This window comes from Phalacrocorax aristotelis, chromosome 1 (genome assembly GCF_949628215.1).
Source record: "Phalacrocorax aristotelis chromosome 1, bGulAri2.1, whole genome shotgun sequence".
Classification (NCBI taxonomy): domain Eukaryota; kingdom Metazoa; phylum Chordata; class Aves; order Suliformes; family Phalacrocoracidae; genus Phalacrocorax; species Phalacrocorax aristotelis.
In genome coordinates this window covers 85645501-85669175 of record NC_134276.1, presented here as the reverse complement: position 1 = coordinate 85669175, position 23675 = coordinate 85645501, and the positions used below count along the sequence as shown (strand labels likewise).

The window sequence follows — 23675 nt, the reverse complement described above, 5'->3', positions numbered from 1 at the left end:
AAAGTAGCGGTCTTCCCACTGTTCATCCCAGCTTCCTTTCTCTTACCTTTTTCTTACGCGCGAAAGACCTGGGGCAAATTCAGTAGTTAGTCTTTATATTCTGGCAAAATTGTACTTGTGGGGAAAACTCCACTTCAAGTCAATGACAAGTTTGGATACAGATTTCCCCTTACTCAGTTTATAAAAAAAATGAAGCTGAAGAGACAACACAATTAAATGGTTTGAAATGTGTAGTGCGCTGAGACTTACCTTTGGAAATGGCCTACTTGTAGTCTGTAGATTAGACTTCACATTTCATTACAAGAAAGTAAGGAGAAGGTGTGATTTAATTGCAGTCACGTTTATTTGCAGTTTCTATACACACTTTCTAGGTAATCAAACTTTTCCGACACATTTTTTGAGAGGGGTTCACAATGAAACTGTCACCGTTTTTACTAAAAATAAATACAAGACTTAAAGTGTTGCACAGCTCTAAAATATACAAAGGCTTGGATTTAATGTAAACTTTGAAAACATTTTACAAAAGAAACCATCTTTGCAACAATTTAAAAAGTTCATATTTACAAATATTACAAAAATACAAAATGGATGCAAGTCCATAAACCATTGTCTTTTCTGCCAGCATGAACTGGTGCTAGTACCAAAATAGTTACACTGTAACCTTCTTAATTTTTTTTTTAATTCTTTTAAGTCATAACCTACAGTATTTCTCTATCTGCCACCATTGCAGCAAATGCACTCAATCACTGACCTTTGGCAAAAGCAAACATATGCTTTATTTGCTACAGCTATTCCATGTCCTCTATGCTGCCACAACAAAACCAAACCAAACAAAAAAAGGGGAAATGTTATTTTTCAGAACACACAGCTGTATAACTTCAGAAATCATTTCCATAACATCAGTGCAAACAACGGAACAGTAGGTTGAAATGACGGTTCAGCGATTACCTGATGTGTGTACTGTACCCTGTCTCAAGAGGTGAGTGATGTTCCCTTCGCTCTACAGCTTGTCCTCTGGTGCCTTAGCGGCACGCCTGCAACGCTGCAGGGGTCCCCGCCATTCGTTTTCCTCTGACTCCCACATTTGTTATGAACTCTTCAGAATGGATTTAGAATCTCTTTATTTCGGTTTCAATGTGCTAAATATAAACTAGGAAATAAAGCAAAAGAAGTATGACCGTATTTTAATGGGATTGCTCTCTGGCCATTTCATACGTGAAGCATCGCCTCACCATTCCAGTAAAATAAATTTTTTTAGTATATATAAATTTATGTATGGTCTCTGTGAAATTATTGATTGGTAATAAAAAGTGAGACTGTCAAAGTCAATTCAGCTGTATTCTCTTTACAGTTTTGAATGACTATTTAACTCAGGACTATTAAACACGTTGTAAAAGTGCTCGTGGTAAAATTTTTAAGGAAAACAACCGAAGATGACAAACTAAGGATTTTCTGCCCAATATCTAAACTTCCTTTACTCATGGTCTCCAGAAAGTGGTTTGTTATATGCTAAACGTTTCCTCTTAAAACATTCTCATTCATTCAATTCACTTGTGTTCAGACTTCTTAACTAAGCTACGAATGTGATTAGCCTTTTGTTTCCAAAGCCTTGCTCCCATTACCTTTTTGAAAACTATTTTAGACTTCTAGATTATTTAGACTTCCTGAATCTGCAGCCCTTCAGCTGACGGACCATCTCTCTTCCCAACGCACGTACTACATGCACAGCGACTCTACCTCTCACACCTAACACAACCAGGCTACACAGGAGGATGGTAGGAAACCCTGATTAATATCTATTTCTTGGGGTAAGTGCTAGATGAAATCAGACGTGAACCTTATGGGGAATAACATTCGGGATTTGTTAAACCATTCTGACTTGCTCAGACTCTTTTGAAGTTGTAACAGTTTTAGGTAGAACCTTCCTCTTTAAAACATACTCTGCCTGCTTTTAAAAACTCTCAGCTTTATGCGTTACATGATTAAAAGCAAAAAAAACTAATAAAAACCCATTTCACACATTCCGCTTCCCTATCTTTTACTTATGCTTAAAGCCAGCTTTTAGTTGATTTCTTTAGTACTAAAGTACCTCTTTCTGCCATCCTACTTGACCTGTCCTACTGCACACCACATTCCTCCTTGCACTATTTTCTCTGCACTAACCTTTCTCTACTCCAAACCATATCCTACAGCAACCAACACCAACTGCATCAATTTTGGACAAAGAGGGCCTTCTCCAAGTAGCACGGATGGGGCTACGTCGATGGAAACCGTGGTGTCCCAAAGGAGAATCAGGCCTGTCGGTTTTATTCTGTTTAAAAATTAAAAGTATAAAGCGACTCACGGGTTAAGTTTTAAAAGTTCTTGCAGTTTTAAGACAAGAAAATTCAAGTAACTTCAAGTAATTCAGCTTTTATTTCCCTGCCTTCATTTGTATCAAAGCAGCTGCTTTGATTTGTCTCCTTTCCCACCCCACCCCAGTCCCCCACCCTGTTCCGCGTTTCTGGTAAACCCAGACAAGATCCCAACTGTACGTGGCTGGCACAATGAACCAGAGCTTTCCCCTTCCCAGCTCAGCAATGAATATAAATAATGCATACACATACCTATTTCCCAGCTACGTTTTCACAGTGTCATTTTTGTAAATATTTAGGTAGCATGAATCTCATCAGCACAAAGAGAAAGCTTCACTGAAAACTCATCGCGGATATTTACTGATAAATCGAAAGCGCTTCTTGCATGCTTATAATTTATTTGTTTCCTTTACGAACCAGAAACTAATTGTGTTTAAAGAGTATAGTTACCAGGTTATGACCGTGTTATGTATCCCAATAGCCTAATAGGAATATGAAAGTTAAGTACTATTTCTTCTCGCATCTCTCCTCTCTGAAGCGATCCCTGCTAGAGTAAAGGCCCTGGGGAGGCTGTGGGATGGGACCCTTTGGGGCTTTGTATCAGACACGACTTTGTTCTGTCGGAAGCACGCTGCCTTCCCCACCGATCCTCCCGGTAACCCTCCCAGCTGCGCTTTCCAGTTAGCTTCTTCGGAACTGCCTTAGAAAGACAAATGGTGACTTTAATCCCCTCGCAGTCAGCCTTTCCATTTCCTTAGCTAAGGCGGAGAATTCCTCCTTTCCACTGCTCAATGTCATCCTTCAGGCTTGTCGCACTGAAAGCGGTTATCGGTGGCCATGTGGATTTTTTACGTTTGATATGAAAATGGTATTCACAGAATACAGTTATTACATTTGACTTCTTTTATCTCCTATAAACAAAGTTGTTATCCAGTAAATCGTGTGCCACGTCCACTTTTTGATAATTCTATTTACAAATTTTTATCAAAAATATGGTATTTACATATGTTTTGTTAATTTCTTCTAAATTTTGTTTCAGCTCATTTTAGTGTAGAAAAATACCAACCCTCAAGAGCGTTTTCTTTTTTTTTTTTTTCCCCTAGGGAAGCACTACAGTGAGGGATTTGTTTCTAGATGGGCAGCTTCTGGAAAAAAAACCAAACCAAAGTCACTTTTAACTCTATGGAAAGTGTACAGCCTTGAAATCTACAGTGACAACGGAAATGGGAGTGGGATAAACCAAATGAAGCCAAAAGAAAACAGAACAGACATATCGTATCTTCCTCCTTTTAGAAAACGTAATAAATAGCTACAGCTGTAGTCCTCTGTTTCCCCAGCATCTTACAAACACAAACACATTTAAGCAACGATATTGCCCTGCAATTTTTTTCTTTCTTTTTTTTTTTTTTTTTGACTGCTACAGCATTGGCCTCTTATATTCACATCCTTACAGAGCACGAGTGGTGTCAGCAGCCTGGCCCTGGTGCCCACGCAGCTTACATTGAGCTCTGAGAAGACCGATCGTCATGAGGGCTGCCATCCGAGTTCTCCGTCTCTCCCTCGGAGATGGCCTGCATCGGCGTGTTGTACAGCCTGCAGCGCACGCTGTACCGGCTGCTGCTGGCGGCCGGAGGTGCCCGGGAGCGCCCCACTCTCGAAGATGCTGACATGGGAAAGCTCTTGGAGGAGAATCCTTCTGCATTGACCCTGGGGGAGCAGGGAGAGAGTGGGGACAATGCATCAGGGCTCGCCGCGGGGGGAGACTCCTCTAGGCTCTGAGGGGCATCTGCCATCAGCTCTCCTGGAGACTTGGGCAAAATGGGACTTTTCAGAATTTCTGTGGCAGACATCCTGTAGCTAGAATCGGATCGGCTGCCCTTTTTAAGGAGCAGTAGTTTAAATTCCTCATTCGATGTGTTGGACTTTTTGGCATTCCTGTATATAAGCCCAGGGGACCTCTGACTGCTTATGGGAGTGCCCACACTGCTGGCTGGTGGCATGCTGCTGGCGGGCAATGTGCTGCTGCTGGGGGGCTGGCTGCTGGTCCCAGACGAAGCTCTCAATCTGTTTCTTACAGAAAGGTCTCCAGAATCCTTTCTCCCAAGAACTTTCCTTTTTGATCTGTAAAAACACAAAGAAACACTCCTTCATACATTATCTTTGTAGAATAACACTTAATGGTGGTCTGGAGTTTCACAGATTGACCATGCTTTCATATTAGCTAAAGTTCTTGTAATCCCTCTATCAAATATTGTAGGCTAGCAGTGACTGATGAGACTAAGCCATGATAGCTCTTGTGCAATGAATGAAGCACTGAGCCAGAATCCCTATCAACCTCACCCGGCTCTTCCAAAACAATGTATGCACAACCAGCTCTTTATAAAGATGAAAATGCATACAGAGTCTTAGGTAATAATAATACTTGGAGTAACCTATTCAATATCAGAAATCTGTAATTTCAGTTGTGACTGCAAATTTCAGCTGAATACAAAACACTCTAAAATTGAACAGATGCCTTCTCGTCATTCTTGCTACGATGACTCACACCAGAATAGAGCTGGTGGGCAGAAGGCAGGAACCGCTGCAGGTAGGTTTCTTTGGAGACACATATGTATGTTAGAGAGAAAGGCCTGATGTTGCTACCTGTAAAGCGTCCTATACATGCCGTGAAGATACACCAGACCATAATAAAGCATCTTTTAAAAGCTGCCTCTTAGAAACCTAAATTCAATAAACTAAAGAAGGCAGTTTCAGGACAAGACTTAACCATCGAATGACTGTTCTGCAGCTATCATTGCCACAAGGTTAGGTCACCTGTGAATGACTGCGAACAGATCCTCGGTAGTGCGGGGTTTGTTTGGAGACACAAAGACATCCTCAGCATCACCCTGCAACTCCTCACTCAGCGGAGACACGATGGACTCGTCACTTGGAGAAGACTCTTAAACAAGGAAAGAAGCCACGCTATGAGTCAAACCCGTCCATGCTTTGCAATAGCACCACCAATGTGAGGCACCAGCTCGGTTCACAGCCGAGCGACTGATACCGTCGTACCGACTTTCTCCTCTAATCTAAACATCATGTACATTGCATGTTGGAGCCCATAAAGGGGGCACCATTAGGGCCTGAAACTGGGATCTCCCTTTTATTGTACAGCTGTGATAATCAGGCTCCTCTGTACCCAAGGTTAGTGCTCCTCCCGTTTCTCTTTTCAGCTGAAATGCAGCACAAGGGAGGAAATAAATATCAGATAAATATATTCTGAATAGACTGAAAAAGCATAAAATACCTTTGGCCTGGCTGGCCAGCTGACGGATCAGGGGCCCTATATATTTAAACCTCCAGAGGTATGCCAATTTGCACCTCTGGCCTGCTTTTTGACTCCACCACCAGTCATGTCCAAAGCCATGTGATAACACATAAAGAGTTCACAACTGACCTTTCAGCGAAGGCTCGTCCGTGCCACCCACCGTCTCGTCCACCCTGCTGTCATCAGAGGCACTTTTGGTTGGGATACCTGATGCGATATCGTTTTCCTGCTTGCAACTCGCTTCGCTGAGTGAATTCACTGCTGCTGTCTCTGCTTCATAGCCGATAGTCCCAGGCACAAGGTGGCTTACATCGGGTTGGTGCTTAAGCTGATCGCTGACAGCCACTGCCTCAGCCTGAGCTGGGCTTTCGCCTGCAGGCCCAGCATCTAGCCTCCCCTCACTGCCTGCGGAGGGCTCTTGCTGAGCTTGCACTTGCTGATGGTCATGGTCTGTTTCTGCTCCCTGGCTGAGTTTCTTTGCTTCATCATCAACCATGAGGATAGTTGAGCCCTTCTGAAACCCATCTGCAGACACGGCCCATGTCTGATTCAGAGTGCTTTCTGGCAAGTGCTCAGCAGCCAGGTATGTTTGGTCCTTCCCAGGTTTGATTTCAATCAGACCCACGCTTGCTGAAGTTACAGCTTCTCGCTCACAGCTTGTCTGCCCACTGAAAGAGGAACTTTTCTCTAAAGGTGGCTTTCCGGGGCCCCCTTCTGCCGGGGAATCGTCAGTGTATGACATTATGGCCTCCTCTGTGGAGTACTGGCGTGATACTGGTTTCTTAACTAAGAGTGGCTTCATTTTGCCCGGAGAGACATCAGTCGCCATCAAGGCGGTCTCTTGTATGCAGAGCAGGTCTGGGGCACTGCCTTTCTGCTTCCCTCCTTCAGGCTTGTTGACTGCCCGAAGGTGGACAGACTTGAGAACGGAGGGCGTGATGGCGAGGGCAGTGGGAGGGCTGGGATGCAGGGCTTCCCCGACCGCGCTCTGTTTGCTGTGGCTGAAGGCATGCAGCTGGTGCCTGTGAGCGAAGGGCTTGCTCAAGACATTGTGAAGAGCACTTAGGTCGAGGTGAGTAGGAGGTATAATCGGAAGTTCGAGGTCTTTGCTCACCGAGGCGATGCTGTCTTTCGAGAGTGGCTGCTGCAGCGATGACTTCCTCTCCGGTACTTTCGGCTTCCTCTTGCTCCCTCCTGGAGATAAAGGTCCCGAAAAGAAAGCGGTCGGAAAAGAAGAGGTGGGTGTCTCTGACTGGCTGGAGTACCCGCTGGAGGGTGAGGCTAACCCTGCCAGCTTCTCGGGGGAGGCCAGCTTGAACTCGTTATCGACCGAAGGGAGGGATGGGGTGGTGGCTCGTGACCCGGACTGGGACGTCTGGGATTCGGAGCTCTCCGGTGACTTGATGCACTCTATGACTGTAGTACCCGTAGCGGTGCTTGAATTGGACAAGGACCTGTAAGGATCGCTGGATTTCAAGTCGTTCAGAAGCCAGAGGTCTGCATAGTGAGGTTGTTCAGCACCTTCATCTTTAAAGGAGGGGATATCAGCGGTGTTGAATGGAGTGTCCTTTAACCCGCTGTCACCCTGGTTCACCCAGGGGAGCTCCTGCTTGGCTGGCAGGTTGGGGCCTTCCACTCGGGAAGGTATGTTTGAAAACTCAAGAGGCAGCTTCATCTCCCTGGCGGTGTGGGAGACATGCTGCCCGCTGCCGATCTTTGGTTCTTTCTTGTCAGGAAGGTCAGTGCTGCCCTCCGATTTCCTCAAAGATGAGCTGCGTTTTGGTGGGGCTGGCTTTGCCTTTGGTTTCTTCAGTGAGATGCTCTGCCGTCCCTGCCTCCTGTGGCTCGCACACTCCTGCCAGGCACAGTCAGCCAGGCTGGATGTCATGCTCCCGGTCTGGCCGCTTTCGGAGCCTGCGGCTGCATAGTTGCAAATATAGCTTTTATTACCCTTGAGACCGCAGTCAAAGTGCATGGAGGTATAGTATCCTTCCGTATCCACAGAAAAGTGTGAGCTAGTGTCTGCCTTGTCAGAGGGAGTCTTTTCGAGGAAGCTGTCGTAGGTGGCCATGCTGGTGAAGCTGGGGCATCCCAGGCTGTCAGCCTTTGGGCGCTCGGGGCTGAAGTCCTGGCGACAGGAGGCATCATGGTGATGGTGCAGGTAGTTCCACTCACTGTCGCTCGTGTTGCTGTTGTTGGGGTCATCCAGTAAATCCGCCACAGTGGAGGTGAAGGAGCTCGCCCTGTGGCCCCTGACCTTGTCCACGTGGTCACCAAATTGCTCTGTGATGAAGACACTGGAGTCCTCGTTGGCGTTAGGAGCGGTGTTGAGTGACAGCTCAGAGTCACAATGCGAAGAGCCTGTTAGCGGAGGAGAGGCAGCAGGAGGAATGGTTTCGGATGTCTGTGAGGGACATGTGGAGCTGCTGCCGCTCCAGTTGCCACTGGAGGACTGGTGGTCATCTTTCTGGTCCATGTGGCTGCTTAGCAGGACTCCTGCCGTGGAGATAGAGTGAATGGGGCTCCCAAAGGTGTCTGAGTTGGACGAAATCTCGCAGCTGCCCGAATCGGCCATCCTTGACAGCCGCGATCTCCCCCTCTCACCGATGCTGTGTTCGGGGCTGTGCAGGTGCTGAGGACAAGTTAAACCAATGGGCTGATGCTCTTGTGAACCCTGCTTGCTCAAGACCTCCTTCCCCTTTTTTGGGATCCTTTCCTGGCCAGCTAGGAAGTGCTCTGCTTCATACCCTTCGCTCTTGGCAGTGGCATCCTGATGGCCCTCGCTAGCCCGGGCGCCCTCACGAGGAAGGCTCCGCGAGCGGATGCGGTTGCTTACAGCGGCAGCGAAGACGGCATCCCCGTTGTCTGCCAGCACCAAGATGTTGCCAGCAGAGTGGGAGAGGGAGGCGACGACGCTCTGCCCTTTTTGGGTGCGTATCCGCCGCCGGGAGGGAGCGGCTATCAGGATTTCTTCTGTCTGGCACTCCGAGTCCCGGGTCCCCGACCTCCTGCTGCTGGAGCCAGAGAAGTCTGGGTTTGCATGCACAATCACATTGCGCTCTCTCGCCACTGGCGACTCGTCTGAATCTAGGACACACGGAAAGCCGAGTGAGTGGGAGGCAGCTCCACACCTGCTGCGCGAGACAACCCGCGGAGCAACCCAAGAAGTGTTATCTGTTGTATTCTTTCTTTTTTAATCTTGCTGAGCATTGGGCCCAATTTAACTTTGGACCCAATTTAACTTTGCTATAAAGAGTATACAAAGCAAACCTCATCCTGGTGAGGTGGGGAAATTCTCCTAATCCTGCAATATGATCTCAGTTCTCCTATTTCTGCAATGTGATCTCATGTGGAGCTGATCTTGCTGTAGTAAATATTAAGATAAATATTAAGTTTTCAGTTTTTGTCATTCTATTTCAACTAATTAAAGACAGTTTCCAGGAGTGTCTGCTGGACAAAACACTCCGTGGACTTCTAAAAACAATTTTATTTTGACTACCTGTCTGTTCAGAATTTCCAGTCTGCTTCTTTACTACCAAGAATATTTGCAAGGGAACAGGATCTTTCTTTCATAGGTTCTCTGGTTGCTTATTCCCTGTGATAAACACATTCCTTCTGCTTCCCATCAGGTTTCACGGCAACGGACCGAGATACCAGAGCCATCTTCAGGTGTAGATGAACATTAAGAAATAACGATCCTGTTAGCTTCATTTCAGGTTAATACCGATTTTACACTGGATTTGCCTTCAACAGAGTTGCTCCTAATTTAGCTGGGACAAAAAGTGAGGTAAGCCGCTTGATTTTGGGCAAATATCCTTGGTAATAAAGAATGAAAAGAAGGAATTGAGCATGATAAATAAAAGGAGCATTTAGCGAAGTTTCCCATAGGGTACCAGCAGCTGTCTCTAAGGCGGACATCCAACTGCTCATCTGAGTGAGTTATCCGGCTGCTGTGACAGCTCGTCATCACTTTGCTGAGCAACATCTGTCAGTTCTTTACCTTAAGCTCCCCTCACACAAGAAAAAACTTTCACTTAATCTAGTTACTTTTTATGCACATAACTATGGGTTCATAACAGAAATAAAATGGAAAAAAAAAAAGAACTGATTAACATTTACACGATAAGAGCTGAACACGTACATCTATATTACTCAGTAAGGCCCCCGGTCCGTCAAGGCCATATGGAGTAATATAGCTTTGCTTACTGTAGTAAATCAAAAAACCAAACCACGTCATTCCCAAACTCCAGAAGCATTTACGCTTTCGAGGTTTCACTTATTTGAAAGGCTGGCTACCAGCTCATATTCCTGCAATTTAAATTGGTTAGAAAGCTATCTACGGAAGATTTGTATTTATACTACACCTATTTCTTGTTGCACTCTTCTGGGGATGCCAGAGATGGTTTTCCTCCTCCTCAACTTTCGTCTCCGCTGTAGTACAGATTGTGAATGAACAAGAGAGCAGCGTATACTAGCCTCTCTGTCAAAACCAACTCCTGCAACCCATAAATAGGTCTCATTAGCCTTTAGAAATAGTAAACAAATTTTCATGGCTGGAACACAGTGGAGGTATGTGAGCTTGGATTAAGCCTGTGAATAAACATAAGGGAGCCCTTATGTAGCTCTTATGTAAATTATATCACAGTATATCACAGTTTTACATCTAATTCCAGCTCCCCCTCAGCAGCCTGGTCTGCCAAAAATAACAGAAGGCATAAAAAAAGAAAAAAAGAAAAGAAAAGAAAATCAGGAAGGAAAATGGAGTTGAGAGCTCTTGGTAACAGGGCATCTTTCTTACAGCTATTTATTCATCTGTCATAGGGACAATGACAGTAACTTAACTTGTCTGCAAAGAGTAATCTGTTCAGCTATAGCCTGACTTATTTTAAGCAACTTATTTTAAGAGTAAGAAAAAATTTAAGGTTATAACGCCATATTCAAGTAGTTGGGCGCTTCTTAGGAGACCAATATACCAAGGGGGTTAACATTTCAAACAGGAAGGAGACAGCTAAAATGGGGCCAAGTCCCCGTGCAAGTTTAGAGAGCATTCTTTGTGGCGAGGACACATGGCCAAAGGTGACATAAATGGGCAGCTGCTATTTATTTGTGTACATCATTAAGTGGCCTGATTTTTGCAAGTGCTCAGCACGCAGCAGGATGTGTGGGAGTCCACTCTGGGAATTGGGTCACGCAGTCAATCCAGATCCTCAGTTTGGATTTAGGAGTCCAAGTTCACAGTAACATTTATTTATGACCACAGTCATACAGAATAGGCGAGAATTCCCAGTTTTCTTTATGTTTCCACAGCATTAGCACAGGGAAGTGTCTTTCACTTTGTTTTTTACACTGTGTTGTCAAAATAAACTTAAAAGGAGACCCACCAGAAGACCCGTGCCCATCTGTGCTGCCTTTTTGCACAATTGCACATTCACGCTCTCTAAAGTTGACGTGGGACAGGTCAGAAAAAATGTGCCAGGTCCATAAAAACACTAACATAAGGATCACTGGTACAGTGGTTTGTAATCTTAAGAAAAACAAACAAACTAAACCAAACAAAAGGAAAAAAAAATCCTGATAAGAAGCTATTTTAATAGCGTATAATTATAGAAAACATAATTATACACAGACATACACGTACATATTACACTACATAACAATGTAAAACATTAAAAAGTAACTTTCTTGTAAAAGTTCTTCTTGAAATCTACTACAGTGAAATAGAGGCTTCAGACAGATGTCCTGTAACCACCAATGCCCCTGGAATAAGCAGAGGAAGAACTTTCTTTAATATGGAACGAAAGTGCCGTAAACCCCAACAACAGTCATTTTCAAAGAAAGTGAACATTTCTCAGGGTTGGGATAAGCTTAAAAACAAAAACAGAGAACTGAAAGCAAACTCTTTGAAACAAAAAATCAATCAGCATCATTGCTGGTTTTCCAGCAACTGTGAGTTAGCTGAACATGCTCTGTGCGCCAGATGCATGGGGTTTATCTCTGAGAGGAAAGTGGAAGGGGGTATATCCTCCCCGTGACGCATACAAATTATTCCCATTAGTGCTAATGAGAATGATACACATAAACATCCAGAAGATTACATACCATTCTTGATCTGAAAACTGATCAGTGGAAATTTGGTTCCAATGTATGGCAGGTGGAGTCTAGGCAAAAATGTCTATTACTGGAAAAGTTAACATTGGTCCCAGACCTAACTCTCCTCTGAACTGCATTAGGTGACTTTAGCCATGTTAGAAAGCCTACACGAGTTAGGGTCCTATATTAAACCTATAAAGAGCATTATTTTAACACCAGCTTTACCTCGGGAAAATGTACCACACTATTTGCTCACTTTCCACAGGGATTTCTGTCAGCAGTGCCCAACCTGTGACCTCGACCAGTGGCTCCCAACCTCCAGCCTGGCAGGGTCTATGTAGGCAGCTCTGCTGGCCAGCTGCCTTTCCTCTGGTGGGGTTCCAGCTGGCCAGAAGCACCATCCCAGTGGTCGGGACACCTGCTCCTGGCTGCCACGTCCCCGGGTGGGCACAGCTGGCAGCGCCGAGCGGCATCACCTCCGCTGTCAGGGTGGAGGTGAACCAGGACCGCATTGCCATCACCAGCAGGATCCACGCAGCAAATGGTGGAGCAGACAGGGACTTGTCACCATGACGCTGTAGAACAGATGTGCTGCAAGCCCAAAAGCCCCGAAGCCCTTGGCTGGGGGCTGAAGCTGCACTGTGGGCATACAGCCCTCCCCAGCACCACAGTGAACCCTGCAGCCTGTCTTGCAGGAAGGTTGGGCACCACTGATAGGCACGGGAAAGAGCAATGGGATGTGAGGGGCTGTGACCTCCTCCCCAACCCCCCAGTTGCTGGGAAAATAGAATTAAATACAAATATTTTCTCTGGGGAATGAAGGCTAACTGAAAGCTCCCTGCTTTTTTCCTGATTGTTTATATTCCAGTCTATAACTGTGGAAGTCAGCCCACTTTATGCCCTTACATTAACCAAAACTTGGTGTGAAATATTATTGAGGAAAACTCAGCCCAACTTTATGTTTACCATAGCCCTCTGGAAGGAGAGAAAAAGAGAAAGAGAAAAACAGCCTGATTTCTGATTCTGGAAGTGAGTCATCTATCACATTTAATAAGTGATATACCTGCTGCTTCTATAAACAAATTCTCCTTTAAATAAATCTAATCAAATGTATCCAAATGTTATATAAGTAAAAGAAAATTCCATTACTATACCTTCAGCATAGCTGCATGTAAAGAGATCTCAGAGCGATGGTTGCATGCTACACAGTCATGCCTCGCATGTTTAAAGCACTGCAAATAGTAGCCTACATTCTCTAGTTTCTCTTCTCCTGCTACACATGATAATCATATGATTAATTTCGGTGGCTTTCTGCGTTATTTCAGTCAGCTAAATTCAAAAAGTTATTTGAGGTCTTCGTAAATACAGACTGTAGGTTATATACACAACAGAAGTACATTGTTTATACAGAGAACCAGTGTTACATTACACTGTATAACATGATTCTGAAAATATGGGCCAAATTAATCCTAGATGCAGCTTCGATGACTCCAGCGGCCACGCATGAGGGATTAATTTAGCCCACTGTCTTCCAGAAACTAAATCCTCAGGCTAGGGTCTTTGCCCCCAGACTGCACAATCCCATGAATTCAAATAAATTAAACAAAATAAGTACTTGATCTCACTTGAACCATGCAATAAATACAAAAAGAAATAGAAGAGATTTGTACCAGTGACATTGATGGGGATAATGCAAGAAGAGATCACTTGGGCATCTTGTTTCATTTTCTCCTCTGGAGTTGGGAGAGGTAGTGCTTTACTCCAATTGGTTTGTTTATCCAGTGTAGAAGGGATATTATGTATTGGATTTTTCGGCCTCTGCCCTAACATGACATCTGTATCTTCGTCCTCTGGTGGATGGGACTGCAAATGAATACATTCAAAATCAGTGTCTCCCACTCAGGCACAGGAGGCTAATTTTGAAACAAAGCAGACACACAGATCAGAAATCAATTACAGGGATGCAAGGAGGAACTGTTCTAGCTAAGTCACACAGCACAAGCTATTCTCCAACGGAAAAATAACAGCCTGCTAACAGGAGAAAAGTACCTCACCATACAACTCAGCATATTTACAGTGATATTTACAGGATATCTCCTCTGTCAGAAGGGGCATGTCCTGCATTCGTGGGCAGCCGTTGCAAGCGTGCCTTCAATTACCGTCAGCGCTAGACACGTGGGCCCTCATTTGCATCTGCAACCTTTTGAACTGATTCCAGTCCACTGGTTACTAGCGAGGACTGGCCCCATGTAGCCATTGATTTGAGGAGAAGCATCAGAAGGCCCACAGTTTTAAAGAAGACCTCTCTGTACTTCAGGAAATCATTTGCATTTAATTTTTACAAACTCGGAACGTGAGCAGACCGAAGTTACAGCAAACCAGCAGCTATGCAGTGGAAAGCGGCAGGTACCAGAAGAGTAGCCACCACCAGAAGAAATTCAAAGGGTTATTTAGAAACCATGCACATTTTTACAGCGTGCTACGAGAAGCGCTAGATACTGAAGATAAAGAAATGGAGAGAAAAGTAAACTGCATGGAAGAAACATAGATAGTTTGTTTTCTTTTGGAAGAAATAACAAATCCCCCAACAATGCCCTGTCTTGCAAAGCCTCTATAATTTCATCTAGTAAAAGAGAAATAAATTAAGCGCGTTTTCATGTAGTGCTGGCTACCAACTTGGGTTTGGGGTTCTCTTTGTTTGCAAAAAAAAAAGTTTGCATTCTGTTTGGAAGGGATGGAGAGGAGAAACACTTACCTTCTTCTGCCTAATTTCCCTCCCTTTTTCCATTAATACATTCTTCTATAAGCTGTGACATCTCTTCGACCAGCCCAGGACGTCCATCTGCCTCTCAGTTTTTAAAAATGAAGTGCAATCCCTTTCAGGCCGCCTTTCTCTTCAGTCCTGAATTCCCAGCTGCTTAGCTACCAGCCTTCCCCCTCATGCCTGCTGTTTACACTTCATTTGCCAGTTTTAGTTTCGGTAGCAAACATGGTGAAGATAAAATATTGCTCTCTGGCTCCTTGGCAGGGCGTTCAGCAGTCGGGTGTTGAACACGGCAGGATCACGCCCGGGCTGCCATTGTACTTCTGCCATTCCTCCGCCCAGGCTCCTCACAAATCCCAGGGGAATTAACCGTCTCAAGCTTGCCAAACAGCATTTACGCCCCGGCCCCAAAAGCATTTAAGATCTTAACTCGGCAGCTACTATTTAAACTGTTGGAGGGCACTTACTTACCTCACCAGCGTCACCTCCTGCAGCCCCCCCCAGACCAGAGACAGCACACGCTTCCTCCTCCTCCCACCCACAGAAAACCCCCTTTTCCCACGTAGGATCTCAGTCAAACATCTCAGCCTTCTTTCTGCCTGCAGCTTTTGTGCCGATCTCCAGCAGACGTGAATAGCTCATATAAACTTCAAGCACAAAAGACTTTGTTTCCTAGGTAACTCCCCCACCCCAAAGTTTGATGCATGCATGCAAAAAAAAACCCCCTTGCACACACGGACGCAGGCACATGGACACACACACACGGACGGACGGACACACACGCACAGACAGAGGCTGCATTTGTTGCAGATTCCTCCCCTGGACGACAATGAAGCGCTGGACAAAGCGGGCGAAGTGACCCTGGCTGCCAGAGCTCCTCCTCTCCAAACAGTGGCATCACCAAATAGCCAGAGAATAAATACCCGCTGTCGTGCTGGCATTGCCCCAACAGTTTCTTACCATTTAGGAAAAAAAGAAGAAAAGGGGCAGTTTGGCAAAAACACTGCAAGAGAATGACATTCAGTCGCTAATGCTATCGAGTCTGTCCCGGTTCAGGCCTTTTAAAAGAGGTGGTAGAAGGAGGTGGCCTGGTTGCCACAAGCTCCTGAAACCCATCCAAGGTGAACAATGAAAGGGGGGCGGGGGGGAAATAGTCATTACTGTGTCTTACTGACAAGAGAAAAACAGAAAAGGCTTCTTTTAGCGCAGCAAAGTTAGCAAGTGAAAAGCAAGCAAGAGGAAGGGTTAGGATCTGGAAGGGAGAAGAGTTGAGACAGGGCTGTTAGTTGAGGATTGTTTGCTTTTCCAGTACCTTTCTACTCCAGGGGGTCATGTGGCAACACTCAATTGGGGAGGGCGAACGGGTGCTGTTAAACTATAAATGTGAAATGTAAAAAAAGAAATAAAAAATTAAAATTAAAAACATACACAAAACGTTTCTGGTAAAACCACATCATTTTTGTCCGGATAAAGTAGCATCAGAGGCAAAACAAGCTGAGATTTTCACCCAGTTTCCTACCGATGGGTTTGCTCCCCAGAACAGACCACTTCTCTACAAAATGCAGCTCAAGCAACTGTGCCCACAGAGTGGTTTGGACCCCTGTGAAGTCTGCGCTGATTTTGCTTTCTCAGATTAGACAAAACTGCAGTGAAAGTGGTTCAGCCTCCTTGTATAGACATGCTTAAATTGTCCCAAGAATGCAGCGCAAGGTACTTATCCAATTACATTACAAATGATCTATTTCATAATATAAGGGATTTTTTTTCTGCATGAGCTATTTAAGCATGGATATAAATAATGCTGTTCCTGAGGTGATTTATCAAATACATTGATTGCTAAAGTTTCTGATGTTATCATTACACCCCTAAGGTTGCAATCATTGTGTCAAGGTGACAACTTTTTGCCACTTTTTGTAACGCTTGAAAGGACAAACAGCGGTGCCCACAATGCCCTGGGTCTTGCTGAATCCCTGCACCTCTGAAATCCGCTTCCAGTGGAAACTCTGGTTTGTTTGTTGCAATGTCCTGTTTTCAAAACCAAGGAGTGAAGGATGACTTCTTTTGAAATAGGAAATAAAACAAAAAAGGAGGTAAAGAAAACGGGTCTGTTGATCACACTGGAAAGCTCTAGCAAGTGTTTCTCAGTAGGGGTGGTTATCTCCCCCCGCATTAGTTAGCAGACTTGCCAAATAATCCTATGAATGTTTTTCCTCCCAATAATTATCAACAACGCCATGATGGATGAACCACAAACCTCAGTTTGAAAGACTGCATTATATCATATCCCCTCAAAAAAAAAAAAAAAAAAAAAGCTGTGGTGAGTCTCAAAAGGTCTAATTCTCTGTCTTGTCCTACTCTCTTCCTAGATACACAACACTTCCTGCTTTGCCCTGGTCCCACGTGCAGGACTAAAACCAAGGGAAGCCTCCAAATGAGCTGCCCATCAGCCTTACAGGAGAGCGGGGGGCGGGGCGGGGGGGAATCAAAAAAGGACTGTTTCCAGTTAACATTTCCAGCAGGTTAGTTTCTATCCAGGTCAGTACAAAAAGAGTTCTCCCAAGCTGGGAGAAGTCCTTAGTGCAGGACAAACACCTCTGTTCGTGCAACGAAGGGGGCAGAGATACTGAACACATCAACCAGTTACATCTACTTTTCAGACACACAAAGGCGATTTCACCCTTGGTCCTCTGGCTGAGTTTCCAGTCACATTAAAAGAGGCGTAGACGTGGCACTTCAGGGCATGGTTTAGGAGACATGGTGGTGTTGGGCTGACAGTTGGACTTGATGATCCTAGAGGTCTTTTCCAACCTTAATGATTCTATGATTCACTGCATTTAATGGGATCAGGGTTTGAATTGAAATTCAGTTTCCCCATGGAAGGTGTTGGAGGATCTCTGGGGAGGGTTGAGACAGAGGGAGACAAACACTGCTGAGGTGACAAGAGTTCAGGATATGAAACTCTTTACAATGCCCTGCATAGGCCTATGAAGGTCTTAGCGCACAAGGAGCTGGGGACAGGAGGGACCTCCTGCACCAAGCTCCAAGCACAGCTATGCACATGAGCCGCTTGCAGGCAAACCTCCCCAGGAGAAATAGTGGGACCTCAACTTTGGCCTCAAGCAAGGTCTGGCTATGCATCTGTCTGTCCTGTTGGTGCAGGGCTTTCCTACCTCCCCTGTGTGCTGTTCTGCCTGACTCCTCTGAGGAAACACCTGTCCAGTTATGTGTACCTACAGCCATCATTGATGTGCAGAACTCTCAGGTCTCTGATTAAGCCTGGTGTGACAAACTTCCTAGGTAGGTTCCTACCATGAAGAGGTAGGACAAAAATGGCGGTGACTGGCAGAATTTCAGCTCTTGCTGCCACAGCAGCGCTCCTGAGAAAGCCAGTGCCACCACTACCTCACCAAGGGGTCCTGAGGTCACCTACTGCCTGTTCCCATGCGGTGCCCGCCACCAGGCAGCTGAGAGGCACTGGGATATAGCAGCAGCCTCAGCATTTCAACACCTCCATGCTGGAGGAAAGAGAGACCTGCTGCTCTTCAAATGTTCTCATTCACTCAGAAGACCAGAATATCTCTAAATGTTCTGAGTAAACATGTAATTAAGCAAGAAATTATTATTATATACCCAAGGCTGTTCTGGTCTGATGGGCAGATCTGCAGTTAGGCATTTTTCAAAGTGAATTTCTTTCGTGTGGGTGTGCTTGGCAAACAGCAATGGTGATAATCAATCTGTTAAATACAAAGCCAAAACACTTTAAACAGGCATTTTTCTTTAATGGGCCAAATAGCTTTGAAACCAAACTGGTGCGTAATTGCTTGAACAGTGATTTGTTCTGCAGTCACTGACAAATGTGAGCATCTTTATTTTCTTAGCTACCCCATCGACTTAACTTGCAGAGGTGCCATTCTGCTCGTGAAACTGCTTTGCAGTAAAAATTGTGGTTGCATATGCACGTGATCTGATTTCTCAGTGCTCCGTGTCTCTTTGATGGGAAAATCTTTGGTTTCTGTGCACTACACCAAAAAAAGTCAGATGTCCAAGTCTAAGCTAATCAATGAGGCTTTCCCTATAGAGAAAGAGAAAGCGGCAGTGCTGCAGAGCAATTCAGCTCACCTTCCTTCAGCACCTAACTCAGGGCAAGATGAACACTCTCCCCACTGATTTTAGGAAGAACCTAGCGTTACTTGCAGGTACCTAAGTCAGGACATACAATTCACCCTTTTAGAGAATGAAAATCTTAAACCCCATCAGTGCAGTAACAAAGAAGCAATTTACAGTTGACAAACTTGCCATTTATGGCAATTTATGGGCCTGCCCCATTTATTGTCCCGGAGCTGGGATCTGGAGGAGGAAATGAGTGGGCCAATAACACGATAAGGATGCCACTTCAGCCCCTCTTCTGTTTTCCATCCCCCAAAGCTTTGAGATGCCACTTTTGTTTGGGATCTTCAAGATATAAGGGAAGACTAGTGCAAGAAGCATCATTTGCGTTAAATAACGTACCTAGCCTGCCTTACTTATAGTGGTAGCATTACAGGAGATACCGGGATTTCAAAGTTAGTGCATAGGGCATATTGAACACAGTGCAATAGCAAGGGGAAAAACATAATCCAAGAATAAAGAACTATTTTTTCTTCAGGTAATTCAAGATGTCTTGAGAATGCTAAAGCCTCCTCAAGAGCATCTATCCTCAACATGTTTGTCAAGTTTAGGCATGGCTTTGTTGATTCCTTCCCCCTCAGCTGTGTTTGACAATGTAGGCAAGCTGTTACCTCTCAGGACATCTTGGTGGCTGAGTCACAACCCCCAGCAGCACAGGGCCGGTGTTGGCACTGACAACACAGCCTTGGCGAGGGTGGGAGGTGGCTAGCACCACAGTCTTATTCTCCAGAGGATTTTTTTTGACTCCTGCTGCCTAAAAGTTGCAGCTAATAAAAAGAATAAGCAATCAAAATTATTTCTGACTTCAGGCTTCTCTAGCACCGAGGGTGAAAATTTTCTTCCCAGGATGACCTGATGAATAAAGTGGGTGATATTCACCCGAGCAGAGTATTAGCATGTAGCTTCAGGGCCTGCAAGCTTGATATGTGGTCCATTTCCAACTGTGAACAGAACATATGTGGGATGCTTTCACCCTACGTGAGCACAGAAATAATATGTACTTATCAGCAGTACATCCTGACTTCACATTTGAAAGCAAGCATTCACATTCTGGAAAGGTAACATGTAGAATAAGCGTGAACTAGTGTTTAATCCCACATTCACGTGACTCGAGTACTGACGCCTCCTCTGGCCCTGAGTGAAACCTCCCTGTCTCCCTTTCTCTGCCTGTAAAACTGAGAGCCTGCTGCTTCATTAACTCACAGGAGTTCAAGGAAATGGTATTGATTTATATGTTGGAAAAATTAAAGGTCTGGTAAAAGGAGAAGAAATACTAATAAAAGGTTAGCAGCTTTCCAGTGTTTTCAGAGCACAGTTGACTACTTAATTAGAAATTAACATTCATAGTAGCTTTCTTACGCAGTCAACTGATGCTGAAGAGAAAACAACAGGAATACTTCTGCCTGTGCTATATCTGTGCAAAACACGGCCCTGCTCACCTGCCTGCTCCCAACGTTTATATTTCCATATGTTTAATTCTCCTCAAGTTTTTGTTTTATCTGCTTGTGGGTGTTTTCTTTTCTTTTGGAGCATCACAAATGTGATCTGTTAAAGTACTGACAATCCTTTAATGATTAATGTACTGCTCCAATGTTTTGACAAGGTAAAGACGAAAATAAGACGTGTTTCCTGACAGAAGTCATACCACACATGGATTCCAGCAGACGAAGGTACAAAATAATCATCCCACGATACAGGGTAGTAGATATTACACTTATTGCACAAATAGTGCTATACAAGATCATTCTGATGAATAATGCCAGGTAGGTTTTATTTCTAACAGCTACAGGCAGGATTTGCACATGGAAAGTGCATAGCCCAACTCATGCCCAGTCCTTAACTCAGTTATTTTTTACTGAGGCTTCGTATAGCTTCAGCACAAAACTGTGTGAAAGTTAGTACATTTAGATGTATTTCCCTTTGCTATACAAAGCGTGCTAAGGCAGACCATAGGGAATCTTTTTGAGATGGCAGGGAGATGGAATGAAATTACCCCATGCATTATATTCTCTTCACATTATAATTATGAATAAACTGACACTGAACTTTGTGCAATTTTGAGTGTGAATTTCCGGATATTATGGGTTCCTTGCTCCATCTCCCTTGTTTTATCGTAACAGCTGTGCCATGAGGACTTTGAGAAAGTGTGGCGCCATGACATTCTGAACTTGAACACTGAGATTTTGGAGCCTGGCTGGAGAGTCTTGAGGATACCAGAGAAAGAAAAAAATGCAGAGAAAATGAAAAGGCAGTTTGAAATGCAGTTGGAATGACACAGCATCTTCACACTCAGTGACTGGCCTCAGCAGCGCTACAGACAGGGTTGTCATGGGAACATGTGTGAGAAATATTTTCCTCATTTTCCCAAGCCCGTGCCTTCCTTGTACTCTCCTCAGATTATTTTTGGGGTTGGGTTATTTTTTTGTTTCATTGGCAAAAATGCGTGAACAAATGATACTTATAAATGTCTTTGGTTGTATAGTTCCTCTGTGTAGAGAGAGACTAAGTATGCTAGATTTCTTCAGCTTTAAAAAAGAATGACTGGGATGGATAGGAAAGTAAAATCATGCCTGCAGAACCAGGAGGGGCATGGAGAAAGGGAACGGGAAAGCAGTGCTCACTGTTTCTCACAGTCTAAGAACTAGATGGGATGCGATGAAGTTATAAGGCATCAGGTTTGAAACAAACAAAAGATAAATTTTCATACAGATTATTAAGGTCATTGTCACAGGATAATGTTGAGGCCAAGGTGTAAATTTGCTAAAAAATGCATTAAAGAAATTTCAAAATCAACGCAGACAGGTTCCTTGGTGGCCATTATTCTGTATTTGACCTCTGGCTCAGGATCTCTGTAAGCAATTCTGTATGAAACTGGAAGGATAAATCATGGGACAATAAGTGGCATAAACCATCCCCTGTTCTTATACTCTTTGTGGAAGGATCACCTTCTGGCCTCTGGGCTCAGTGGACCTTTCATCAGACAAATCAGGGCAGTTCCTGTAACAAGAGTAGACTACAAAGCTAACTGCAAACTTGTCTTGCCTGGGACACAAAAGATCCTACGTAATTTCTAGTTCTCTCCTCTTTTTCCACAACAAAATTATCTTGGGGTGGAACAGTGAAAAACATCCCTCTGGACCCGTTTACACTGGCATCAGTTGCTTTGGACTTTAATTCATTTGGTCTTTCTAGGAATTTGTGGGATTTTGGCATCTGCCTCCCTGTAAAAATAGTCATGCTTAAAAATGAATCTTCATCTGTTTTGCTTGATTTTCTATAGCTTTACTATACAATATGCAAAATCTTTGGAAAAGCTCAGAGTCACTTAATTTGTAGCAATAAAACAGCAGCCAAAATGTGCAAATGTGGAAGCCTTGGCTGGTCTCAGACATAGGTGACCTGGTTTTCAATAGCTTTCAATGGTAACAGTTCTCCCAGTCGTAATGTGAACATTTCTCAAAATCAAGCCACTTATTTCAGAGCCATAATGCATGCATTTAACTTAGGTGTTAATTTTGAAAAAGTCAGATCCTTTAACTTAAAAATTTCTCAGGTTCTTGTTGATCACTTTCCAAATTTATAAGAAACACAGAAAGGGGCATTTATTGTTGATTAGTATTGCTTTTATCAGCACCTTTCCAAAGCATTGGGAAAGTGGAATACAGAACAGACTGCTATGCCACAAATAAAAGTTCTTGTGGGATTTAACATCTTTAGTTCATTGATGAATTGATGATACAATTGACTGGAGTCAGATATCAAACATTACTGGCAGCCCCTGAAGCAGATATGCCTTTGCAGATGTCAAAAACCTTATGCCAAAAAGGGCAAGCTGGCCAATAACAGCGTTCTTAACTTTCTCTTGTAGTGATATCATTAAGTCATGAAGGCTGGCACAATATCAATTAGTTATTCATTGTTGCAGTGTCTTGTAAAAATCTCTGATTAACCTTCTGCCAGACAGAGCATTCATGTGCAGCTTCGTCTTGCCTTGTTCTCTCTTTTTACAGTTGCCCCATGAACAAGGAGTTCTCTAAGAAATGGGTCAAGGCGCTTTGAAGTACTCTGGCCCTGGAGTATTTGCAATTACCAATGCAGAACATTGCCAGATGCCTTGAAATTGATAGGACGATGAGCTCCAAACAGCTCTTGTTTGCTCCTCCTCAGGGGAGCACTGAACCTGGTCAGCTTCCAAAAAAAGGCCCAATATGGGTGGGCACAAAGCTTAATATTTTCCAACTTGAAAAGAAAAAGGACTTGCCGATAAAGCCAAGACATCTGCATTCAGCGTGACTTAATTTTGCCAATCAATACAGGACTCAGAGGGTTGCTCACTATTTATTATTATTTTGTGTTCCACAGATGGAAGCAATGTCTAAAACGCAGTGCTTGTTTTCCAAACACAGCAAAGATTCAGACCTTTCACCACTGAGTATGCAATGTCAAAAGACATGCCTTGTTCCCCATCTGATACCGAGAGCTTTATGTTCAATATACTGTCCAAACTATTACCTGTAACTAGTTCTGATCCACAACATGGGGTCACCTCTCCTTTACATTTCAATGACCCTACAACAGCTCTAGCTTTGATGATGACTTATAAAGAAGAAACAGGTAAGCCTGTTTCTCCTTTACGTCTTCCTACTCGTTTCTATGCTGTCCCTTAACATCAAGGTATCTTCTTTCAGTTGAATCATAAGGCCTGCAAATTTAACCACTTCAAAGCCTGCAGTGATGGTGATGCTTTCCTCGAAATTATCCAGAAAAGCAGCAAAAAGCCAGAATAGCCAAATCAAAACCCTATCATGCATTTCATGCTTTCCAATGAGAAACAAATCTCTTCCTACGGACTGGCTAGCTGACCTTTTGGTCCCTGAACAGGTGCTTTACACTGTGACTCCTTTAACATTATAGTATTTCCATATGGTTAATATGACGGATTAGGATGAATGTACTTGGATTTTTAAGCTAAGCAGGTGACAATTCAGTA

General features: G+C 44.1%; 1 protein-coding gene across 1 annotated transcript in view; it reads right to left on the bottom strand.

The window, feature by feature from the left end:
- Nucleotides 1-324: 324 nt before the first annotated feature.
- The window catches only part of NHS (NHS actin remodeling regulator), a 263108-nt gene continuing 239757 nt past the window's right edge, over nucleotides 325-23675 (bottom strand). The window contains exons 4-9 of the mRNA XM_075096275.1: nucleotides 15831-15893; nucleotides 13425-13617; nucleotides 10029-10160; nucleotides 5794-8751; nucleotides 5169-5295; nucleotides 325-4475 (exon numbers count right to left, since the gene is read on the bottom strand). Coding sequence (XP_074952376.1) covers nucleotides 3851-4475; nucleotides 5169-5295; nucleotides 5794-8751; nucleotides 10029-10160; nucleotides 13425-13617; nucleotides 15831-15893 — 4098 coding nt within the window. The 3' untranslated portion in view covers nucleotides 325-3850. The remainder of the gene's footprint in view (nucleotides 4476-5168; nucleotides 5296-5793; nucleotides 8752-10028; nucleotides 10161-13424; nucleotides 13618-15830; nucleotides 15894-23675) is intronic.